This window comes from Typopeltis vanoorti, chromosome 3, assembly GCF_054136105.1.
Source record: "Typopeltis vanoorti isolate ZY-2024b chromosome 3, IOZ_Tvanoo_1.0, whole genome shotgun sequence".
NCBI lineage: Eukaryota > Metazoa > Arthropoda > Arachnida > Uropygi > Thelyphonidae > Typopeltis > Typopeltis vanoorti.
The window spans coordinates 38480992-38497654 of record NC_143551.1 but is presented as its reverse complement, the minus strand read 5'-3'; the positions used below and the strand labels follow the sequence as shown (position 1 = coordinate 38497654).

The 16663-nt window shown below is 35.9% G+C and overlaps 1 protein-coding gene across 4 annotated transcripts in view; it reads right to left on the bottom strand.

Annotated features, from left to right (window-relative positions):
• LOC150108062 (ankyrin repeat domain-containing protein 13C) overlaps positions 1 to 16663 on the bottom strand; it is a 312652-nt gene that overhangs the window by 193044 nt on the left and 102945 nt on the right. For all 4 annotated transcript variants that reach the window (XM_090415561.1, XM_090415563.1, XM_090415562.1 and 1 more), the window contains 2 exons: positions 10226 to 10292; positions 4462 to 4606 (listed from right to left, as the gene is read on the bottom strand). In XM_090415561.1, the coding sequence (XP_090271687.1) occupies positions 4462 to 4606; positions 10226 to 10292 (212 nt within the window). The remainder of the gene's footprint in view (positions 1 to 4461; positions 4607 to 10225; positions 10293 to 16663) is intronic.

The window sequence follows — 16663 nt, the reverse complement described above, 5'->3', positions numbered from 1 at the left end:
TCGTAAAGTAAAATCAGGTGTGTGAGATATATGTGAGGATGAGTTATATTCAAGTAAATACGGTATATAAGGCAATGGTAAAGGTACATCGAATTTCTGCATACAGATCTGGTCACCTGTATATACAGGTGATATGAAAATGTTTGAGAGAGAGAGAGAGAGAATCCAGAGGCAAGTGGTAAACTGACTAAGACTGTAAAGCAGTGGTTCCCAACCCTATGCCCATGGGCACTATGGCACCCGTCAACCAATTTGTGTGTGCCTGCTGCTGTTCAACCCTGTGCCGTATAGTTTGAAATAATCACACAACAATTCATGGCATGCTATATGACGCATGCGTTAATGACACATGACGAATATTAAACGCATACAATGTAAAGTAGACACGCATTCGAAGTTGTTCATTCCAGTTTAAGAACTGGAATATCATCATATTCTCCTAATTATGAAGCACTGGCCAATGAAATGAAATGCCAAAGATCACACTGACTTACACATATATATTTAAATTTTATATAATGTAAACTTTTAAGTAATAAAACATTTGATTATAATGTAAACTTTGTATGTATTCATTTAACAAAAGAATTCAAAAAATTTGCTTGAAAAAATAGATGGTGCCCATCGCCCTACCAGTATTTTAGAATGCACTCTAGGAAACAAAAAGGTTGGGAACCCCTGCTGTAAAGGATTGAAAAACATTAGGTATGAAAGCAAAATAAGAAAATGTGTGTTTTTCAGGGCTTCTCCTTATATAGAAGTTTTATATATCAAATCCACATGCAAAGGGTTGTCAAATCACACATAGCACACCAGTACAGTATATGGGCAGAGTGATATGACAAAAATAAGTTTATCAGAGGAACAAATCAAGATAAGGCAATATGCAGTGGGAGAAACAAGCCTTAGAGGCTGTACAAGGCCTTGTGAGTAAGGAAGCAAAAAAGTAAATTATAATTTTTTTTTTTTTTTTACATGGAGAGTGATGCATGAGTGGAATGTGTTGCCAGAGGGGATGGGGAGTACACCAATTCTGAATGTTCAAGAAGTATGACAGGTAACTGGTCTGTAGAAAATTTGGTCTCCCACAATGAGTCTTCTGATTTTATAAAATTCCAGAAATACTAACACTTCACAGGAAATGACAGATATAAACATCTTTAAAGTAAAATCTTAAATGGCAAATACATAAAAAATCAGGGTATCAGCACCGCAATATTCAAATGATTCATTTGAAATGTCCTATAGTGATCATGCATTATTTATTATGCACTATATACAGCTGCAAAACTTGCATGGAAGTGATCTTACAGACTCAAATACTGCTTCAAGTTACTCAAATATGCAGCAGCTTGATGTATATGTGAATTAAACTCACAGAAATCCAGATTCTTGTTTGGGAGTATGTTTGTTTGGGAATTCAAATGGCCTGAGTCATTTAATTTGGTTTGTGAGAAAAAAAAAAAAAAAGTATACCTATCACAATGTCAGTATGAGAAAGTTGAAAATTAAGGTGATACTATATATGCTCTCAACAGCATATAGGTGTGACAGTAATTAAGAGATTTAGATAACCATTACATTGTAATATGTTAAGTGAGAGATACCTGTGCATTATTCATACTGTATAAGTTATATGTGCATGGTTGAAAAATGATTTAATTAAGATAGATTAACTACAAATCCTTTGGATCATTGTCAGTGTAATACAGTTGGAAATGAAAAAATTAAACAACAATGAAGGTATATGAAGGAGAATGGAATCTCTCCTTATATACAGTCACAAGACAGCCAGGTAAAAATCTGGCTTAAACTACTGATCTACATAAACTACATACTATGGTTCCTAACAGTATCAGTTTTCACTTTGCTGTCTAGTGAATGCATATAAGAAGAGATTCCATTCTCCATATAGCTTCATTGTTGTTTAATTTTTTAATTTCTAAATATATTACTATGATCCATGATATGTGAATTAAAATATTTGTAGTTAATCTATCTTAATTAAATCATTTTTTTAAGTGTGTCTACATGTAATTTATACAGCATTATTAAAGAAAAATAGTGCAACTAAATCAAAGAGAGCACAACTAACATTTAAAAGATGGCAGATTCATACATAGTCTTACCGTTAATACTGTTACAACTTCTGCAACCCCACCCTTCCCACAGAATTGCATATGTCCAGTTCCATTAGTGGTGCTGTGCACAGCCAACCAACATTCGCATGTTCATCAACAGAGAGACAGTTGTCTAGCTGTATAGGTTAGCATGCAATGGGGAGATTATGAGCCTCTATGTAGCTGTAATAGCACTTCACAAGGTTGGATTATAGCTACCTATTATTTACTTTATTGAATTATTAACTGTTATGATATTACAGAAGATGTATAAGACCACCAAAGAACAGGTCAACCATGCTGCATTAGGATTCAACAGCTTGTGAGGGTATGAAGGCACACTTTCACCATAATCCTATGAGAATGCAGAAAGTGATGTCACAACAGATGAACGTTTCGGAGAGAACAATGTCATGTGTGTTACCATGACCTGATAACACCACAACTTATACAGCAGAGGGTGATAGAATCAAAAGCTCCGGTGTTGTGTGAACAACAGACACAGAGATCCTCTTCACAGATGAGATTTTCACCATCGAAGAGTCATTTAATTGCCAAAATGATTGTCCCCAATGGTTGCACAACCCGTGCCATAGCACCCAGGATTCAGAGTGGTCATCACCCCGTGTAAGTGATGGTTTGGTGGGGGTATCAGGGGGTATCCAAGTTGCATTTCTGTGAAAAATGAGAAAGGGATCAAAATCTGCGCCTAAGGGTATCAAGACACCATGCTGAACAATACCTTGTTTCAAGGTAGGCAATGGACCTTCCAACAGGACTCAGCCCCTGGACACAAGACGAGGACCACACAAGTGATTGGAAGCAAATGTGTCCAACCACATATTGCCATCTGACTAGTCGTCTGGAAGTCTCAATATGAATCTGTTGGATTTCAAATTGTGGTCAGGCCTTGAGAGAGTAGCCTGTGAGAAATTACATCCCCACCATCGCCAGCCTGAAGGTGGATTTTGAGCGAGCAGTAGCAGTGTTTCCATTAGCTGTGGTGCTTACTACCATTGATATGTAGCCTCACAGACTTTGACTTAGACTTTCAAAGATTGAGTGCTGCTATATGCACATTATACACGTGGTTTGTATGTGCTGAAAGCTGTACATGATTTACTGATTGACTCAAGGTTTATGCACTGTTTGAGTTATAACAGTATTTATGGCTAGACTAGGTAGAGTTACAATTAAGAAAAGGCAAATACAGTAGCTTAAGCTATTTATCATTAATCTGAAGCATGTGAGGCCATGGAGCATTTTGTCAGAATGACCAATTCTGCCTGCAGATTTGTAGAAAAAAAATTCAGTTTTTTAAGCTCAATCTTTCCACCATTTCTGAAACCCTACTGAACTCACTATGCCACTCTATGCTTTCTATACCATAATTTGTTTACTAAATTAATCTTGCAATTGTTATATTAATAATTAGTCATAACAAAAAAACCAAACTCCTGATTATGTACACTCCAACTTCACTGCATGTGCCATTCTAAAAGCAACCATCTTGTTATCTTATGATAAGATGGTCTCTTCTCTACATTCTAAAAGTAGTATTTATAATGGATGACCCCATTTCTTATATCCTCAAAACCAGTGGAGTCCACATGTGAGCTGCCATCCACTGTGGACTGGAAATGTTGGCTTAGAATGCTAAAACATAAATTCAAAAATAACATCATGCCAGAAGTCAAATTCTATTTTTATAACCAGTTACTTGCAACATTTCTGGGAAAATCTTGAAGGCCAACTGTTTACCTTCTTTTCTTTGGTATTGTAAGCTGAGTCATACAAAGCATTCAATTCCACACAGCTTCAAGTTCATTTTGTTACAAAAAAGGCAAAGCTCTGTGAAAGAATGCTGGTTAATAAATATCAAAATGTTAATTCTTCATAAAATGTGACTTGATCATTAAGTAAGAATAACAATTTTGCTGGAAATTACTGCTCTAAAACCTAATAAACTTCGCAGCAGCTAGTCAAATACCATACCAGTACAATTTCAAAACTAGTGAGACAAATTTCACATTTTTTCACCTTTTATATTTATTCATTGTAAACCTTTCCCTAATCTAGTATTACAACCTGCAACTGTTGTAGACATCTGCATTCTTCTCTACCTTGATCATTGGGTGCCAATATACTGTAAAGTTCTGCAGCCTTTTATGGGCAGGATTAATATTAAAAAAAAATCTCCAGGCTTCTCATATGCAACAAAGTGTATGTTAATTCTCTCTTCACAAACATATGTTCAAATGTGATATTTTTCTGGAAAGTACTAGTCTTCAAGCATATTTGATCATTATACCTTTATAGAAAAATCAGAATAAAGACCTACCTCGTAACGTACTTTCTGATATACCTTTTGTTTATTGTCTAAAACTATGAGAGACTGAGAAGGTTTAGCATCTCCATTGAAGAGAAAGCTTATATCACCTCTTTCCCACTTCATATCACTAAAGTCAACTAAGGTTGTATCTAATCTACATTAAAAAGAAAATAAAATAAATAAACATTTACCAAACACTTGGCATTTTAACTTAAAACTAATAAAACAAGAAGAAAGTGTAATCATTCAGGCATACCAAAAAAAAAAATAATAATAATAATAAACAATTAACTCTTATAACTTTCAATATGGAAATAATCTTTCATCATATAGCTTTTTGCAGAGGCTAAAATTTGATTAAAAATGTTTGATTGATCCTGTTTCCCAATCAGCAGCACATATCCCGAGGGATATGCCAGCAAGATTGAAATATTTCAACATTATTCAAAATGAAATTTTTGCTTAAGTTATATTTAACGAACAATTATAGCATTTTGAAATGGAATTTATCTGGAATGAAACCAAACTCTCATCAAATTATCCAAAGGCAATGATTTAGAATTTTCTGGGGCTAACATAATTCTACATTAAAAATGTAGAATTATATGAGCACCTCCATGAAACCCAAACTATCCACAAATCTATCATACCACTCCTTGAACTCATTATCAAACAAAGTGCTCACAACTGACATTGGCAATATATTCCATTCATTCACAATTTGCCAAGCAAAAAATCTAGACCTCGCACCCCTACTTAACCATGCCATTACTCATATTCCAGGAATGATCTCTTGTTCTACACCATCTAGCTAACTTCTGAAATATTTCCCCTGCATCATTCCTATCAAACCCTTTAAATAACTTAAGTGTTTTTATCATATCCCCCTCTTTTTCACCTATCAACCAATTTCTGCAATCCACAAACTCTCAATCAATCAATCCTCATACTCCAAAAACCACTCCCCATCTTGGTCACTTGCCTCTGAATCCTCTCCACCACTTCCTTATCCCCAAGAAACCCAGGAAACCAGACCACCAAGTTCACAGTAATCAAGATGTAGACATATCAAGGCCCTTATAAAGAGGAATACTAACTTCCTTATCTCTACTTGTGTGTTCTTCAATAGCCAAGTAATCTTATGAGCTACCTTAGTAATACTACCTCTAAACTTCAACTCTGTCTACCACCAAATCCCTAACTTCATCTGTTTCTGGAGTACGTAATCAATTTATCTCAAAATGCATAATTTTACATTTCTCTACATTAACTGACATTGATTATTTTTTTGCCAATACTGACAGCCTATTTCAATCATCCTCCATGCTTTCCACACTGTCCTCATTAACTATTACTAAACCTAATTTTGCATCATCAGCAGACAACTAAACATTTCCTTTCAAATGATTTCCTATATCGTTTTTTTACAAATTAAACAGCAGTAGTCCTAGCACAGAACTTTGCAGCACACCACTATTCACCTGCTTCCTCATGGATTCTGTTCCTCCATATACCACTTTCATCCATCAGCCACCCTGTTATCCACATAACCAGTGTCATATCCATCCCCACTTGTTCTAATTTGCATAACAGTTCCTTATAGTATTCCATCAAATGCCTTTGAAAAATTCAGCAGAATCATCTTGTGACCATTTCCTTTAGCTAACTCAACTGTCACTCTATTACAAAAAGTTAGTAAATTACTATGGCATGACCTACCCTTCAGAAAGCCATGCTACCACACAGAGTATAATTCTTATCCACCCATTCTTGAATTTTCTTTTTGACCAATTTTTTGCATACTTTTACCACCACTCTTGAAATATTGATTGGTCTATAATTTGCTACTGCAGAACTGAGACTTAAAATAAAGAGCCTAGTCAGAGGCACTGCCAGTTTCCTTGCACATTCTTACAAAACACAAACTGATATTCCATCTAATCCCACACATTTATTTACATTGAAATTCTGCAGTATCCTAAGAACCTCCAATTCATCCACCTCTATTCCCACATCAGTCTGTCATGTCACAGCAATAACTTCACTTGGATGATATAACCTTGTAAAGTGGCCACTCAGTAACTAAACAATTTTATCTGCTTCTGTCACCTTATCACCATCAGCACTCATTAAGTTTAATCTTCCTGTTACTTGCCATGTAACACAAGAACTCTTTGGGATTTCATTTGTCCTGCTCAGCTAGCTTCTTCTCATAATCTGATTTTGTCTTTCAAACCATGCTGGTTACTTTTCTAGCCCGACCCTTGTACTGGTCATGAGTTTGCTGGTTACCTTTCTCCTTATATACTATCCATGGCATTTTCTTCTTAAATGTCGCTCACTGTCATGGTGGACTATTTCCTCTCCTCAGATTTCCCCCCCTCCACACACACACACCAATGCAGAGGAGTACTCCAGGGTACTCCTCTTTAACCCACTCCCTTCCTCTAATATATATAAATGACCTGCTCTCACAGACTTTCAATTCTATACATAACTTTTCTGATGTACACCGCATTCCTCCTTTTCATTCAACAAACCTTGTAGTGCTCAAGTATTAGAATCCTCAAAATCTACCATGACCAGTGACCTTAACTCTGATCTCCTAAATTATATCCCAGTAGGGCAAGGACAACCTTGTAAACTTCAGTGCCATTAAAAACTCAGTCCTGTCTGATCTGATCTGTTGCAAGAAAGAGCTCACATCCCTCACCTTCAGAAATACTGAGATATCCAAACATGATCAAATTTCTCTTCATAGACTGACCTGCATCTTTGATCTTTCCTGGCACAACTACATTTCAACTTTAGCTTCTGCAGCAATCAAAAAATGTGGTATACTTTTTTGCACAAGACACTACAGAGTGCTTAAGAGTCAAAGCTGTATAACTGAGAGGAGACCTCCACATAGCCTTTAAAGGAATGTAGAGAACCGACCAGGGCTTCTGATCTAATGTCCAATCCTCACTTTCTCGTGGTGCACCCTGTTGGGTATCTACCTGGATACTGAACGAACGAGGATGTGCAGGCAATTTGGGATTTAGCGGACCAAATTTTATTCTTATTGGCTTAAACCAAAATACAAAATGATGGCACAACATGACAAAATTTCATGCCGGCTAAGACATCGCCCAGTTAAACAAGGCCCCTGTTGTTTTTGCCAGGGAACCAGGGCGAACAGCGAAAAGTCAGCTACTGGAACAGATAAGAAAACACACTCCCAAATCAACATCACCAGAGTTAAAGATCTATACTATCAACATAAGAAGCCTGAATGGCAAAGAAATGAGCTAGTTGAGGAATTAGATAAGTACTAGATCGACATAATAGGGGTGACTGAAACAAAAAAGACAAAAACTGGTGAGATCTTTCTGAGCAATAAATACAAAATGTTATATTCAGGCAGTGACAATCAAGGAAAAGAAGGAGTAGCCATAGTATCCAACACAAAATGCGAGCCTCATCTTTTTGAATGGCAGGCAGTGTCAAGTAGAGTGATTTGGGCAAATATCAGAATGGGGAACTGGACAATGAGACTTATTTGTGCCTGTGGTCCCACAGAATGTTCTACAAAGGTAGAAGTGGAGGAATTTTTTGAGGCTCTAGAGAAAGCTACTGACACAATGAAAAAGGAAAAGTTGGTCCTTGTTAGAGATCTAAATAGCAGAGTAGGAAGTGACTGTTGGACATACAAAACTGTTTTGGGAAAATTTGGAGAAAAGAGCAAAGCTAATAATAATGGCAAATACTTGTTGGATTTCTCCAGCAAAACAAGTGTTCTCTGCCAAGTTGGCAGGAAAACGACCCAGAGGAAGACCAAGATATAGGTGGATTGATACGGTACAAAGTGCCTTAGACGATAGAAATATACAATCTGGTAATGTTGGAGTCTTGACAAGTAACAGACTGATTTGGAGGAAAATTGTAGATAGGAAGTTAGTAATGATGTAAATTTTTCATGTAGTACTATCATATCCTGTACACCCCCTTGAGGGTACATGGCAGGAATTTGATGATGATGAATGATGTTACTCATTCATTTAACTCCTACCTGATTAACCCTCCATACTTTAGGTATTGCTTACTCTTAACTACCTCCCATGCACAATTAAATATCCTTACTCTGCAGTGTTTTATGCCATGGCATAGATTTAAGCTTCCTCCTAAGCTTGTAATAATCACCTGCCTTGTAGTCCCACATATACCCCTTATATCATATCTTCATAGTTGAAGATATGATATAAGGGGTATATGTGGGACTACAAGGCTCCCATAATAATCAATTGACCTGCATGCATAGTATCAATTTACTGATGCATGTCGCCTAGATTATCCCTGGAATCCCCTGGCCTACAGCAGCAACCATCTGTATATTTTGTCTTATTGATCTTGATCTCACACTAGACCACTTCAGATGAACAGCCACCCTCGTGCTTATTTCCTATTTTTTTGGGTGCAATTCATCTGTCATGCAATACCCTTCTCCCCATTCTATCTTATTTATTCTTCCTGAAAATACTAAGCCCTTCACATTCTATCCCTATAACCACATCATCTGCTGTTAGCCAAGTCTCACTAATGCCTATAACTTTTGGTGAGGTTGCACTACCCAATGCCAAAAACTCCTACCTCTTGTTCCTGACACTTCTGCATAAGTATACAGAAAGTCTTGTGATGGCCCTTTAGGCTCCCCAACCACTTTTACTTCCTGGATTGACTATCCTATTCAACACTGTTTGCTTGAGATAGACTAGATTCCACACGTTAGTCATTCTCACATTCACTCGCCTCATGGATGCCTACACACACCTGCATTCACCCTAATTCTTAAGTTCCCTTAAATTTGCACTTCAATATGCTCAGTGCACAAAGCTTTCTATAGACACCTAACACTAAAACCATTTAGGTGAAGTCTATCAACATTATACAAATATTTCTTTACGTCAAACTTTGATCATAAATCAATAAATTTTACATCATTGCTTCCTCGCAACCACAAACGAATCAATTCATTTGCTATCAACACCTCCCTCCTTAATTAACCTCTATCTCAGCATGGCAAGAATACGCAGCAAACAAAGGATATACATATATCAAACCTAATAATTTATGGAGCACCTCTACTTCATTTTCCTTTTACCCACTACCAAATACACATGATTAACCTCTTCAATAATATTCTGATGACCAAAAAATACCTTTTTTTTTTAAATCTCTTTCTGCCACACATCATCCTTCCAATAAGAATCTAAATTCCTAAACCCAAAATAAAAGAATGAAAAGGGGGGGATATGAGTATTTTCATTTAAATTCTTCAAATTAGAAAAAAAGATGAAACACACCAGTAAACTTGGTAACATTTTTTTTTCAGTAGCCAACAGTATTGTTATCATCACAAGATGTATATCTTGTATGTTCTCCCCAAAGTCGTCGCATTACTTTCTTTGATCGGCTACTTTTATAAATTTCTTACATATTTTCCCTGTATTCCCAGAGCACAAGCTGACTTCCTCGGAACCTTTAATATGATTTCTTCTTTTCTAGGACTACTTCTTTGAGTCTAAGAAGTTCAGAATTTTTTCAATCATTCCACTTCACCACATGCTCACTAGCTGAATCAATCTTTTCTTTAGATGTTGTTTTCCACTTTAGTAATAATTATATATTGTGTATAGCTGTCCAACTTTAATTCTTTTCCCAACTTTTTTTTTTCTTGCTGCAAATAGATTTCAGTATAGTGAAAGAAAAAATAGCAATAATTAAATGTACTTGCCTGATGTTGGATCCTTTTTTATGAATCCGACATATATCTGATGGTAGTATCCTTGACACTAGAGGAACTAAAAAGAAAATGGATAGATAATTGAAAAAAATTGTCAATTAGAAATAATTACTGTACAAGAAATTATATTCCTGTTTTCATCTACATCAGGGATTCTCAACCTATGGTATGGTACCACTGGTGGTACATGAGCCACTGCCAGGTGGTATGAAAACAGAATATAAAATAAAAGGCTAAATTAACATCTTTTTTTTTACTCGCAACGAGTTGAGAATTAAAAATGTACGCACAAATATTTAACAGTTCTACTTAAAATATTTCATGCAACTAAATGAAAACAATTAGATTTTACCAAATTAATATTTATTTATTTTAATTTTATTTTTTTCAAACTTTGGACTACTATTTTTTAAAAGTTTCAAGGACTACTATTTGGACTACTATATTTTTTTCAAAACTTTGGACTACTGTTTTTTTTTATAACTTAGATGGTGCCGTATTAGGACTTTAGTCTTGTGCTGCAATTACTTATACCAGCCCCACTCACTGTTACACCGAATTGAGGTTGTCTCGCATCTGTAACAAACTTTGTTTGTGTGCTCTGAAGATGCTGGATATAATACCAGCGAAATATTAGCTTTGAAGTTAATAAATAGTTATTTTCTAATCAATCTGTATTCACATCGATACCGTTTAAATCCAATTCAACATGTGTGACGAACACATAAGCCTATCCACGCGTTTAGATATTCTTCACGAAGATAATATCGTAGACAAGGCACGACAATACGGTAAGTGGAAAGTAAAATTAGCGCGCCAACTGAACAGGTTAGGCTTCTTAAAAGGTGCCGAGATACCAATTTGATACCAAACTGTATAAAAATTAAGAACAAGTTTCACTTGGCCAAAGCCCAACGTATTTATAAACGAGTGAGTTTAGCACTATTACGGGAACAGATATATGCTACTCGCCGAGAACTTTCAAAAATAAATTCATCCATCAGTGCATTACGTGATATACTATCTGACATTTTGAACCCGGAGCTATGGGATATTCTGGAGAGAATCTCCGACTCTACAGCCAATAAAGAATTTGCTCAAGTTAAAAACCGGCACCAGAAGAAATTTGAATTCCTCCAGCAACACAGTGCTACGCAGCGGCTGCAATTACATCAAGATGACGTCGTTGTGAACTTATCATCGTTAACCTTAACTAAAGAAGCCACGAGTACATTAAGTCATGGACACAATTTTGCCGTTACTCCTAAAGAAGTTCCAAAAACCAAAATAATGGCTTCCATTGAACGTGTAATACACGACCTGCCTCCAGCAATAGCCAATAATATTAGGTTAGACGTGGCCAATATCCCAATCCATTCTAAGTCTCCCAAAAATAATATCCCACATAAAGAAATAATGGTTCTAAAAGAGCTACACAATAATAACCACATTACAATAACCAAATCAGACAAAGGAAACGCAACTGTAGTAATGGATACAACAGAATATGAAAGCAAAATGCACACGCTTCTCCAAGGCCGGTCAACATATCAAATTATAGATCAAGATCCCACCAACTCACAAAAGAATTAAGGTGTGCAAGCTATTGAACAAAGTCACTTCCTGGCCAAAAGAAACAGTCAACAAACTCAAACCCTTTCATGTTAAAACACCAAGAATATATGGAGCTCCAAAAATCCACAAACAAGGTACACCTTCATGCCCTATTGTAGATAGTATAAACAGTCCTACATATAAACCAGCTAAACATTTAGCCAAACTACTAGCCACTTGCACAAACATTTTTCCTTCTTTTGTTAAAAATTCTACCCACCTAAAAAGTATTTTAGAAAACTGCACCTTATTCACGGTACAGGCAGGTTATTTTACATGGAAAGGGAAAATATACAAAAAATTAGATGGGACAGCCCTTAGCCAACTTCTACATAGAACATCTGGAAAAGCTAGCTATCAACATAGCCACTCTCAAACTTAGTCTCTGGCTATGCTATGTTGATGATGTGTTTGCTATTTGGCCACATGGCCCAGGCACATTGAATACATTTTTAGTGCATCTAAATAGTCAGCACCCTAAAATCCACTTTACAATGGAACTAGAAGCCAATGACTGCCTGACCTTCCTGGACACACTGATCACACGTCTTCCAGAAGGTTCCTTATCATTTTTGGTTTATAGAAAACCCACACATACAAGGAGATATTTACACAAACAATCACACCATCACCCTTCTCAACAATATGGTATCTTAAAAACACTAACCCATACAGCTAGAGCAATCTGTTCCAATGACATTGCTCTCACTGCTGAACTTTTTCACCTGTGCCACACCTTCCTAACCAATGGCTATAATCCCCATAAGATAGATAAAATACTAAATGCTACCCCCCCCACTATCTACCACAGAAGACTACAACAAAACTATCACCATCCCATACATTAAAGGCACATCTGAAAAGAAATCTAGCATGCTTAACAAACACCAACTGCGCACTGTATTTAAACCTTATGTGACATTGGCAACTCTCATCCATTCACCTAAGGACAGATTCACTCCTTTTCACATCCAGGAGTCTATGAAGTGCCCTGTTCTTGTCATCGAGCCTACTACAGACAGACAGGAAGAACTGTGGCCATCTGCCTCAGTGAATACAAAAAATATATCCAGCACTTTCATTATGGCAAGTCGGGTCTGGCAGACCATGTTTTGGATACCCCAGCACACAGGATCGATTGGAAAAAAACAAAAGTGCTGCACAGAAGCTTTTACAAGTCAGAGAGGTTGTTCCTGGAATCAACAGAAGCCTTAAAACATATTCCAAACCTTAACAAGTATGGCTGTATAAATCTACCAAATATTTGGGAGACAGTCATCCTAAGACCAAATTAATATTTATTTATTTTAATTTAATATTTTCAAACTTTGGACTACTATTTTTCAAAAGTTCCAAGAACTACTATTTTTTTTCAAAACTTCTGACTACTGTTTTTTTTATTTTATTTTTATTAATTTTTATAACTTAGATGGTGCCGTATTAGGACTTTAGTCTTGTGTTGCATGCTGCAATTACTTATACTAGCCCCACTGTTATACCGAATTGTGGTTGTCTCACATTTGTAACAAACTTTGTATGTGTGCTCTGAAGATGCTGGATATAATACCAGCGAAATATTACCTTTTGAGTTAATAAATAGTTATTTTCTTATCAATCTGTGTTCGCATCAATACTGTTTAAATCAATACTGTTCCAATTCAACATGTGTGACGAACACATAAGCCTATCCACGCAATTAGATTTTACGTCATCATTAAAAACTTTTGTATAATAATATACAAAAATAATACGGAGGTTCAATTTGAATTTAATATGTATTAATCAAGTGACAATGACAGAAAGTAACTTGAATATATTTGATCGGACAACAATGGGAAACGGTTTGTCTGTTGTCGTTTATTTATCCACGAGCCGCAGTTACAGTTAAGAAAGTAGTGGTGTTAGATTATTGTCTTTTGAATGTGAGATTTTATTTATGAAATTGTCATATTTATATGTAGTTTGTGCCAGAGGATAGAAACCGGAACATGAATAAGTGGTTAACGAGCAGGTCCTCAAAAAGATTAAAGGGAGAAATGAGTGTAAGCGGGGGAAACAATTCTTCTCTGCCAGAAGCCACTACTTCGAATCCTAACCAACCGACGGAGGGCATCATTGTACAAGAATGCAACAAAAAGCCCCATACAGCACAGTGTAAATATAATCTTAGTTATTTATCATATGGTTTCACACATATATTGGAGAAGAAACTGCACCTGTTCCTCAGTGCGTGATGTGTTATGAAATGCTATCAAAACATTTGATGAAGCCTTCACTTATTAAACATCATTTTAAAACCAAGCATGGTGATTTAAAACACAAACCTTTAGAATATATCCAGAGAAAACTGTCCAATTTGTCAGCAAGGAAAAAACAAATATCCTCATTTTCAGGATTTAACATGAAGACTCTGGAGGCATTTATGAAGTCAGTTGAAGAATAGCTAAGGCAGGAAAACTTCACATGATTGGAGAGTCATTAATATTACCAGCAGCTACAGATACGGTTAGAATAATTTTTGGGGAAAAGGTAGTAAAACAACTTGAAATGATTCCATTATTCAATGACACCGTATCACAAAGAATTTCAGATTTGTCTTCAAATATTAAGGAGCAGTTAATAGAAAAAGTTCAGGCTAGTAAATATTTTTCCATACAACTGGATGAAACTACTGACATTACCAGCATGGCCCATCTTCTTACATATATAAGATTTATAGATGGGAAAACAGTCAAAGAAGAGTTCTTGTTTTGTGAACCACTGCCTGCTCGAACAACCTAAAATGAAAAATTTTCAAAATTTGACCAATTTATGAAAATGAACGATGCAGAATGGAATAAATGTGTTGGTGTTTGCTCTGATGGAGCACATGCAATGGTTGGAAAATGCAGTGGCGTTGTGCAAAAATTAAAGAAGAAGCTCCACAAGCAAAATTTGTACATTGTAGCATTCATCGTGAGCATTTAGCCCCAAGAAATATGCCTGTTGCTCTGAAGACAGTTTTGAATGAAAGTGTGAGAATTGTTAACTTAGAAGTCCAGAGCTATGAAGTAACGATTTTCATTGCACAAAATTTTCCATTTTGTGCAATGAAATGGGTGCTGAATATGATTCTCTTTTACTTCACACCGAAGTTAGGTGGCTGTCGAGGGGAAATGTATTGAGCCACCTGTTTGAACTTCATTCAGAAGTGCAGATTTTTCTCTCTGACACATCCTCAGACTTGAATTATTTCACTGATGAACTGTGGCTTGCCCGGTTGGCTTATCTGGCAGATTTATTTTGCCACCTCAACCAGCTAAACACGAGCTTGCAGGGGTGCACGTACTTCCTTATTCTTGGTACAGGATAAAACTGCAGCTCTTAGGAAAAAACTTGGTTTCATCATTAAAGTAATCGATACTGGAAACATGTGTTCCTTTCCATTGTTGGATGTTTTCTTAACTGAGAATGAAATTCTTCTTCATAGTGAACTGGCAGTGAATATAAAGAAGCATCTTGGGAGTCTAATCACAGATTTCAAGGAATACTTCCCTGAAAACCTGGCTTCAGAATTTTAGATTAGAGAGCCGTTTTTCCATTGATGACACCTTACCAGAAAAATAACTCCTTCTGAGAAAGATGAACTGATCAAGCTCTCCTGCGATGGAAGTCTCAGGCAAATGATCAAGAGGATGGATTTAACAAACTTCTGGTTGGCAAGAAGAAATGAATATCCAATGATCTCAGAAAAAGCTGTAAAAGTTCTGTTGGTGTTTGCAACTACTTACCTTTGTGAATGTAAATTTTCTTCTCTCATTTATATCAAAAACAAGTACAGGAATAAGTTGAATGTTGAACCCGATTTAAGACTCAAATTAAGTCAATTGAAACTAGACATTAAGAAGTTGTGTTTAGCTAAACAAGCACAACCTTCACACTGAAACAAGATGCGAGTTCTGTAATTACAAATATGTTACATTTATAGCTTGTACTGATTGTAAGTTTATTTGATAACTGGAGTACCATTATCAGGAATATCTGAATAAAATAATAAATAACTAAATAAATCACTAGTATTGTAGAGAAATGCTTATTTTGACCCTGGGACCAACAAATCACGCTTTTCCAGAATAAATTTGCTTACTGGTACATCTAATATCCTGAATTAAATATAGTGGTACACCACTGGAAAAGGTTGAGAACCCCTGATCTACATTATACACTTAAGTATTCATCCATACTATTTGTTTTTTTAAACTTATTTTAATGATATTATACCACCAAAACCAACACTAAATTATAAGAGGATGTTCATTAACTAGCATATGTTTTTCTGGATTTCAAACCTGCATCTTCAGGACAAAACAACATTTTAAGTTCACATGTGACAATAAGTAAGTGAACCAATTCAAACTGTAATGGGGACAAGATCTAAAGTCCTGTTTGGCTCTCTCTAATATTGTATAAAAGTAGTTATTACTGTTGTATAGATAATCTTAGATGACTGGCTCTAAAATTTTTGGCAGATTAACTTAACTGGGGGGGGGGGGGAGACCAATTGCAGTACCATTAATTTGTTTACAGATTTTTTCTTGTCAAGTAAAGTAACCTGTGCACAGTAAATTTGAATAATTCAAAGATATCAGGAGAGTCTGACTATTACATCAAGAGTGTCTGTTAGTACTACTTTAGGAAGTGATATAACTAACCATAATGTTAAAATTTTTAAGGATGTAATTTTTTACTAGTGATTTGAAATGGACAGAATATTTTATAAAAGAAGAGGAGTTACCAATAAGTGGGATAAGTAACTTAGCTAACTGTTGAGAAAGT